The sequence below is a fragment of the Chenopodium album genome, chromosome 13 (genome assembly GCF_948465745.1).
Source record: "Chenopodium album chromosome 13, dcCheAlbu1.1, whole genome shotgun sequence".
In the NCBI taxonomy this organism is placed as follows: Eukaryota; Viridiplantae; Streptophyta; class Magnoliopsida; order Caryophyllales; family Amaranthaceae; genus Chenopodium; species Chenopodium album.
In genome coordinates this window covers 53,529,513-53,539,717 of record NC_137846.1, presented here as the reverse complement: position 1 = coordinate 53,539,717, position 10,205 = coordinate 53,529,513, and the positions used below count along the sequence as shown (strand labels likewise).

At 32.1% G+C, this 10,205-nt stretch overlaps 1 protein-coding gene across 1 annotated transcript; it reads left to right on the top strand.

Moving 5' to 3' along the window:
* The first annotated feature begins 569 nt into the window (after positions 1–569).
* LOC145575776 (12-oxophytodienoate reductase 3-like) lies at positions 570–3,470 on the top strand. The gene is made up of 5 exons (XM_081633585.1): positions 570–646; positions 1,126–1,266; positions 1,389–1,522; positions 2,257–2,352; positions 2,805–3,470. Exons 1-5 carry the CDS (start codon positions 570–572, stop codon positions 3,437–3,439), a joined length of 1,083 nt encoding a protein of 360 aa, XP_081489711.1. The 3' UTR covers positions 3,440–3,470.
* The last annotated feature ends 6,735 nt before the right edge of the window (positions 3,471–10,205 follow it).

Genomic DNA, 10,205 nt, shown 5'->3' with positions numbered 1-10,205 from the left:
CCCAAGTTTGTTCAACTCCAAAAGGAAGGAGCTTAGCGAGATTATGTGTTACACAATTACCGTCTCGTTTTGCATGAGAAAAAGAAATAGCTTTAAAACTAGTACAAAGCGATAGAATATCCCCAAGAACAGTGTCAATATCGGTAGAAAATTTTGCACCTTTGGACAGTGCCTACCCCAATTAATTTGTTACTCTACAAATTTTTGTTTAATTTCTTTTTAAATACTCTCATCATGTGCTAACCTTTATTATAAATCCAGGTCAACTATTCTACTACTTTTTTTTAAAGCAACTACGAAGTATATTAGAGATATTAATTACTAAAAATTATTGTTGTTGAATTAAATTAATTGCTTACTTTACGGAGAAGAAATTAAATTGACGTCATTCGATTTAAATAGTTCGAATAGAACTCTACCAGTGATGTGATGAACAACTAAATGTATGCAATTCTTATCTGTAGCTTGCATCACAAATTCCTTTTATAAAGCCATCATTTTAAGTTGCAAGACTTCACATCTCAACATTTTAAATAATCTTTTTTGGTAAAATTGCTCAAAATATAGAAATGGTTGTGGCAAAAAACAAGGCCATGGATGACCTTTTTTCTCCATACCAATTGGGCTCATGCAAGCTCTCCCACAGGTTAGTTCCTTTAAATTCGATCTAATATAGTAAGAAATCATAGCTAAATTCACTAAAGAATACATCACAGTCAAAAATCATTTTGTTATATGAAGTATATATATAGGACACTCTATCTCTATTACATAAGTCTGCAATTTTTGATTGAGTTTGGTGTCATACCATTACATTTTACGTATTCTTTCAAAATGATTGTATTGTACTCCTTCATTCATAATATATGTCATAGTTTGACCAGATACACTGCATGCACATGTCAATACATAATTTTAATTGTACGGTAATAAAATTCTAACTTTATAAAAAATCATATGAAAAAGTATATGTCCAAAGTTAAAAAAAAAAAAAAAAAAAAAAAGGTCAAACTAAGTCGATTAATATAAGACACTATGTATTTTTTATGCACAATTGCATGAATTTAGACTGATCTAATGCATACTAATTAATTAGATCATGATTGGAACTATTTTAATTTATAGGATAGTTTTGCCGTCGATGAGTAGATGTCGTGCCATAAACGGAATACCAAATGATACACTCGAGAAGTATTACACCCAACGATCCACTCCTGGTGGTTTGCTCATTACCGAAGGCACCCTCATCGCCCCAGTAACTGCACGGTAATTATATTATTATAGTAGTCATATTTCAAAAGACGACTATAATCATTAAAACATTATGGTATTCATATATATATTTTAAAGTTCAACGTTATTTTTTATTTTTTGTTTTCTTTCAATAGATACTCTAAAATGGTTGATGTTAAGGGTCAAGCTTGGTTTGGGATCCTAAATAAATTTGTTCCTCCTCATTGCCCTGGAATCTACACAAACCAACAAGTTGAATCATGGAAGAAAGTGGTAGACTCAGTTCATGGTAAAGGCGCCATCATCTTTTGTCAATTGTGGCACGTCGGTCAGGTTTTTAATCAAGGTTCGAATTCATCAAATCAATTATATTAGGTCATGTTATTATAAATTTATTTTTCAGAATTTCAATTCAGTTTAGTTCAACTATTTATTACGAGTATAATTTATCGCAGTTTAACTTAATTATGTTCATCATATCATTAAATTATACTCATCCTCATCACTCATCATTATCAATCATTTGTCATCTAGCATCATCGTCATATTCAATTAGTTCATCTTTGTTTAGTTCAACTTTTATCCAAAAAAAATCTGTATTTTTTTATTCTTTGTTTTACTTTCACTATTTTAGCTTTTCTATATTAGTAATGCACAATCTTGATTATTAATATCTTTAATTATATACGGAGTATTAATAATTACAGAAAAGTTAATTGTTTGAAAATATATTTACTTTCTCCGTTTTTATATTTAGTTGACACCGACCTTTGATTTTTACATTATTCACACACTATATACTAGATACGATAAAATATAGTCATGTGAGATCGGAATTTGTTTGCATCGTCTTGATGTATATTAAATTAATATCCCCCACTTTTTATAATATTACTATGATGTCATATTATGATGTCATTGTATGAGTTAATTGAATGCAACTATGCAAGTATTGAAGTAAATAGCTAGTATACCAAAATGAAGATGTTATGTTAATGTTGTTAACAGTTACGATTGAATCAGGCAAATGGAGTCCAGAGGCCAAAGGCGGCGAACCTGAAACATTATTAGAGGTTATAGAATATTATCGACAAGCAACTCTCAATGCCATTCGTGCTGGTATATATATATATATATATATATATATATATATATATATATATATATATATATATATATATATATATATGCATGCTTAATGCTTTATTATACGAAATTAACATTAGTATGCACCTTTCATTGATTATTAATTTAGTGTACCTTTTTTGGGATATTTGATCCTTAAGGGTCATATTTGAGTAACACGGATATGTTTTCTTCAACTTATTAAAAATAGTTATAGATTTTTCGAATGTACACACTAAATAATACTACTAAAAAAAAATCAATAAAGGAAGCATATTTGGTAAAGGTGGTGGAGAACCTTTTAATTGAGTAGGTTATCCTTGATTAAACTAGAAACAACTATCCTATCATGAATTGTCCTAAGCTAATAATTTCTTCCGTTCAAAAGGAAAAAAAAAAAAGTAAAAAGAAAGCTAATAATTTCTTTTTACAAATGAAACTTATAGGTTTTGATGGAGTGGAGATACATGCGGCTGATGGATACCTAATCGACCAATTTATGAATATTACATTGAATGATCAACTCGAAAAGCCGAATAAATCATCACTTAAAGGCATAACCAAGTTTCTAATGCAAGTGACTCAAGCCGTTGTTGGTACTATAGGAGCTGACAAAGTAGGCGTGAGAATCTCACCTTCCATCGATCGATTTGAAGCCACTGATTTCAACTCACTAGATTTGGGTCTAGCCATCATTGAAGGGCTTAACAAACTTCAATCCGACTTGGGATCAAAGCTCGCTTACCTCCATACAACTCGATCTAGGTTAGCCCTAGGAGTTGCTAAGGAAAAAGCTGAGGATGATGCTCAAAACTCGAAAAAATTGAGGGATGCATTTGAAGGGACTTATATGAGTAGTGGTGGCTATACTAAGGATCAAGGAATGAAAGCTGTGGCTCAAGGGGAGGCTGATTTGGTTGCTTACGGACGGTCTTTTTTAGCTAATCCTGATTTAGTCCAAAGGTTTAAGGTTAATGCACCTATGAATGACTATGTTAGGGCTACATTTTATACTCATGATCCTGTTTTGGGTTATACCGATTATCCTATCATGGGAAAGGAAGCAATCAAGGGTTACTAAATTTAGCAATGTTTATAAGAGTCAAAATGTCAAATCCATTCAATCGATCGTTTGTTAAAATTACTTGTACAGCAATGGAAGTGTGTGAAATTGTTGTCAATAAAAGAAGAAAGATATATACCAATAAAAAAAATAATAAAAAAAAAAAGAGGGAGTGAATAGAAGGTATGTAACAACTTTGTTTTATTTAAATTTTTTGTAATATAATGGTCTTCATGTATAATTTAAAATTCCCTAATAATCCTGTCTTATTTTGATGTATCTATTTGTTATTTCATACTTGTTCACTGTAGGGAATATTTCAAGCCAATTAACCCCAAGCTTGAACCCCACTGTGATCATACACTTAAGCATGGTGGTGTCCAAAGGGAAGGAAGCTAAAGCAAAAGAGTCGCCAACAAGTTTTAGGAACTTTAAACCGTTCACAAGGTGAAGATTACACCCCTTAACGATCCATGAGATCGTCAACTCCAAAAGGTCTTGAACCAAATAGGGTTCGGGGATGAAGGTACAAATCCAACCTAAAAGAGATTGAACCTGCCCTAAATAGGCCTCTACTTCATTCTTCTCGTATTCATGTGCGCTTTCTGACTAACATGCAATCAACAGATTAACCCTAAACCTGTTTATCTATGTTGGTTGAATTTAATGCACAAACAAACTATTATTGGCGATCACTTGAATTATAATCATATTAGCCCTAAACAAGATTATTAATTATCTTATTAAGCGTGATTACAAGTACAAATTCCCTTTAAACATGCATAAAAGGCGTGATCAAGTAATAACAATAAATAATCAATATCAAGCAACATAATAACAATCATCATAATTATAATCATAATCATAATAACAATCATAATTATGTTAAAGCTAAATATTATTAGCAAGATCCTAGGCATGATACTAACAAGATTAATAACAAACCCTAGCATGTCACTAAACAATAAAAATCAAAGCTTTAGCCCTAACATGGTACTAATATGATATTAGAAAAGAGTAAAAGGCACCCTAAACATGATACTAGAAAGCAATAAAGACATCGTAACATGATACTAGGAATTAAACAAATTTAAACATGCTTTCTACAAGAATAGATCAATAAGACTACATACTTTAGTGCCTCGTACCTCTTTCTAATAACAAAATACACGCGTTAGTAACTTTAAGGAAAATATAAAATCAAACAATTAAATCAAATAATTGAAATAGAGATTAGGGACCAAACCCTCAGAAATTAAACCTTTCACGTCTAGGGCGAAAGCAACTTCGAACTCGGCTAGGTGTGTCTAGATCTCGTGAATGCAGAATTTTGATAGAGGGAAGGTTTAGAAAAAGAATAGAGAGAGAAAGCTTTTGAGAGAGAAAGATGATTGATTGTAATTGATTGATGATTGATTGTGAATTGTAGATCGTTGTGAATGAATAAAAACGGAGGTTCAGGACCCTATTTATAAGAATACAGTCCGGAAATAGGTAGAATTTGATAAGCAATAAAACTCCACACTGTCGCCGCAAAACCGACCTTGTCGCCAGGCGACAGGGTCTGTCGCGTGGCGACAAGGCGTGTCGCGTGGCGACAGGCGCTGTCGCTTACACGCTCTCAAATACGGAGTCCACTTATCAATTAAAATTGATTTGTAAAGTCCGTATGAAAATCGAAATCGTATTTTTCATAAAATAATATTTTATTCCAAATAAAACTTTATCAAAATATAATTAGTAATTCTAATCCTATTAGGACTAAAGAGAACCTTCTAGAGAATTCTAGAAGACTGTAATCAATTCTAATAACTTTAGGAATAACAATTACTATTGGGCGCTCCCCTAGATCATTGGGCCGCATGTAAAGATCAAACCGGGCTCAGTTTAGTATTTTGGCCATAACTTCCTCATTATTTATCGGAATTGGGCTTATAATATATCGTTGGAAAGCTCTTTGCAAGCCCCTTCCAACTACACTATTATTGGACCCTTGTCGTGGACCAAACTAAATTAGATTGGCTGTTTTCACAAAATAGAGTTGTTTTCGAAAACAGAAAGAAAGAATTTTAAATAAAAACCAACCGCAACACTTGGCCTTTCACACTTTCACCTCGTTCGATAATCATTTGACGCAAAAGGTATTCATCACTGGGTTTGGTTTTGGGGAGACACATTTGGGTGTCTACAGACGTACTCCCTCCGTCCCTAAATTGCATTCCTACTTCTCTTTATTATGTGAGAAATAAATGTTAGAACTAGGAATGTAATTTAGGGACGGAGGGAACATTAATTATCAATATCTTTAATTTTGTTGTAATTGATACATACATATGGCTATTTATTAGTATATATTTAAATTAATGATTTTTTTTTCTTTTTTTTTTGTGTATTAAATTTGTTTTACATATTTCACCCACTATATATTAATATTTTGCATTCAATATAGAATATAAAATGTGGCATAGCTTGGTTGTAAGACACTTAGGCTGTGTTCTTATCTGATTATTTTCAGTTCAGTTCAGCTCCTAATTTCCTTCTCTCATAAAATATTCAGTTCAGTTCAGTTCATTTTAGTCAATGAGAACATGCCCTAAGAGGTTGAGGACTTGAGGTTGCATGTTTGAATCTTGTTGACAATTTTATTTTTAAATTTTATAATGATGATATGCATGCAATAAGAAACATAAAGAGGAGAGTGACAAGTAGCGCATGCAATAATAAAAATAAATAGTGAAGAGCGCCACGTGTAGTACATAAACATTCTTTTAAACGCCTTTTAATATAGTATTTGAAGAGCCTTTTAATACTTAATGATGCTTACTAAGGGCCTGTTCACATTTACTTAATTTCAGTTCAGTTCAATTCAATTCAGCTCCAATCAGTTCAGTTCAGTTCAGCTCCAATTAGTTCAATTCAGTTCAGTTCAGTTCAGCTCCTAATTTCCTTCTCTCATAAAATATTCAGTTCAGTTTAGTTCAGTTCAGTTCAGCTCCAATCAGTTCAGTTCAGTTCAGTTCAACTCCAATCAGTTCAATTCAGCTCAGTTCAGTAAATGTGAACAGGCCCTAAGTATATATATTGAAGTTATGCTTTGGGAGTCTTAAGGAAGGTAAGTAAAGACATAGGCACATAACATGTACAATAATTTTAAAAACATTTTAGATTATATAATATGTAGAAACAATATTAATAGTCATTCCACTTAATATACATGATGTTTGAATTAGTCTTTAGTCAAGGTACGGTGTATGCTGCACAAGAATTTAGAACACAAGTCAGGATGTTCACAACTGAGGATTGTGATGGCAAGATGATTATATTGCTTTTATGCTCATCATGAAAAAGCTACGAGGAATGGTCATAGTCAATTATTTTACAAGATCTATCGTAGATTCTTATTGTTATAAACAAATACTCATTTCATCCGGAAAAGTTCTTTGTTTTTAAAATAATTGTCTCAAAAAATAAAATTAAAATAGTTACAATTTTTAGTGGCAGAAATAGTTTTTTTTTTAAGGTGCAAGTGAAAGAAAGGGGCAAGTCACAAAGAAACAAGAGCAAATTTAACTGAAGACCAAAACCAATAACGTGAAATCACTGAAATGAATAAAAAAACTTACACACACTAAAAAAACCTAAACTACTCCAAACTCAACCTATATGTCCTGACTCCCGAGCAACAGGAACAATCTGATCCTCCAATCTGAATCTAGCTCGAGTAAAACCACTCTGTCCACTCAAATCCTCCGCTAAACGACCTAAAGATAGATATTTCTAGAACGCCTAAAAAATACCATCATCTGATCATTCAGAGTTGACGTCGTAGTTAGCTATCTTAATTCAATCACTTTTTTCTTGTATGCACTTATCTTTTATTTAATTTGTCTCTTTTATATCTTTTACACTCTTTTACACTCACTCATTGTCGCATATAATTAAGGGCCTGAGCTGAAGTGAACTGAACTGGCTGAATTGAAGTGAACTGAACTTATTGGTGCTGAACTAAACTAAACTGAACTGAACTGAATATTTTATAAGAGAAGGAAATTAATAACTGAACTGAACTTATTGGAGCTGAACTGAACTGAATTGAAAATAATCTGAAGATAACAGGCCCTAAGAGTATTAGACATTCTCTAGCGTTTACTTGTATGTTTACTCCGTAATTGGATTAACTGTCATGTAAATGGTGTTGGTTCTTTTGGATCAATGTAACTATGTCATTAGTTATATGAATTATAGATTTTGTCCCCTTTTCCAAATATTTGTTTAAGGGTTTCCCTTAAGAAAAGTTGCTTTCCATCTACTCCAAGGGCCTGTTCATATTTACTGAACTAAATTGAACTGAACTGATTGGAGCGGAACTGATTAGAGCTGAATTGAACTGGAGCTGAACTGAATTGGAGCTGAACTGAATATAGCTGAAATGAACATTTTATGAGAGAACGAAATTAGGAGCTGAAGTGAAGTGAAGTGAACTAAACTGAATTAAAGTGATTGAAACTAAACTGAACTGAAATTAAGTTGAAGTGAACATGCCCCAACTTGCCCCTTTGATTTTATATAAAGACAGCTCACCTTTTCACTCTCAAGAGTGATTGAATGAAGAAGTAAACGAAAGGTGTATGTAAAGCAACAAGTCAAAAATTCAAGATAGAATTAAAGTAAAAAGTCAACACCCTCATATTTAAACAGGAAAAACCAAGTTATTATTTTATATATAAATTCTATTTTTGACCAAGTATAATTGAATCATACTTTTATTTGTGTTATGGGACGAAGGGAGGTATGTAGTGCGTGCAAATGCAAATACGTGTCTTATTTCTTACGATGCACTTTGTATATCAATAAATAAACATGGCATCATTGACTTGAATATTAATTGTTAATTCGAGTAAGTTCGAGATATCATATGCGCGTACTGATCTATAATTAAGGAGTCATCATCTAATTATTTAACAGAATTTAGCCATTTATTATCCTAGTTTTAGAATCCACAACTGCATCTTCGTCCTTGGTCCCTCAGCCCTTTGCTTACCTAAAAAGTAAAAACTACGTTGTTTGTATTGGGTGTACTATTTTGGGGTTCTATTCGGATCACTCTTAGGGCTAATTCGGATTTGAAGATTAGTTATGGGTTCTAGTCTCATCCCAATTGTTATTGTTGGGAATCGAACACGCGGTCCTCTCTAACAAGTGTAGTCCCAATCATCATTATACCCAACAGCCAATTATAATTTACTATAAAATAACAGAAAATTTTAAGAAATTTCACAAGGATAGACATCTATCACAAACACATTGGTGAATACATAACTTTTCTAGAAAAAAGGTATGAGGATTTTTATATGGCAAGACTGATGATACGATGATAAGGGTGAAATCAGACAACCTCCTGTATCATACGACGAAGGGGCCCTCCTATCATAGGAAGGGAGAGGGGGGTCAATGAGGACCAAACCCCCACCACTCGGGGGATAGAGGGACTAATCATCCTTCGTCTATTTGATCCTCCCATAAAGAGATGGATTGAACGAACGATGTATTACACTCATATTGTATAGATTTATTGAGATCAAAAGATAAGATTTAATTAGCCCTAGAATTAGGGAAGACTTTTCAATGGCTACAATAAAAATGTAGTCATTGTAACTATTTTCAATCTTGACCCTTCAAATTTTAGGGATCAATCTAGTCTGTTCATGTAATGATTTGATATAAAAAAAATATAATTGGAAAAAAAAAATGTTTGTATTTCTTACTTAAAATGAATTTTTTTTTTTTTTTTTTTGAGGGAACTTAAAATGGATTTTACTAAAAAAAAAAAAAATTATTTAATTTGCCATTAATGGTTTCCCTACCTCTAAACAAAGGACAATATATCTCCATCAAATATACAATTGGATTTTTTTCCCCACCCAAATTAAACATTCATCATCATCATGCCTTAAAAAAATTCACCCAACTCCAATCTTCCCAGGATGTGTGAGGAGTAGTAATCTGTTTTATTAAAAAAGTAATCGCAAATTATCAGTTCCCGGTACGGTAATCGGATCTTAGCCCTAATTTTTTTTTCTTGGGAAAATCTTGAACAATATGGGATTGATACACAGTAAGATTTTTTTTTTTTGAGGGGGTGATACACAGTAAGATTGAAAGATAGAAAATGAAAAAAAAAACGTGTAGTCAAAATTTAAAGGTAGCCCTAATTAAAGGTAGGTTTTTTTTCCCCTTTTTCTATTTTATCAAAATATTTTACAAAATCACCCCATAAACGGTTTGGATTAGTCAAAATTTAATGAATGGTTAAGATTTAATCTAGTATAATGACTGCAATTTTATTATAACCATTTGAAAACTATCCTAGAATTAGACTATTTAAAGCCTATGTGGCCAAATTTCTTACGTAGTATTTTAGAACCTAACAAAAGAGCTGATGAGAAGGTGAGGAAGGACCCAAGGAGGCGGCTGCTAATAAATTATAATATACCCTTTAACACAAATAAGTTGTAAATTAAAGGAGTTCGTCACATCATTTGCGCGTAAACATAATTATCTATGATCAAGGAGTAATTTATTATACCAAATTTATTTAATAATTATCTTATCTTTCTACTATTATACAAGCTAGTTGTAACTGCTTTGCCACTGATTTGTTAATTACATTTCGCACGTTGGTTTATACTTCTTATATGTTTATATATATATCTGAAGAGAGCAACTCATCTAAAATTCGCACTCTCACTAGCTAGATTTTTTTTGGCAAAAAAGAGAGAAAAAT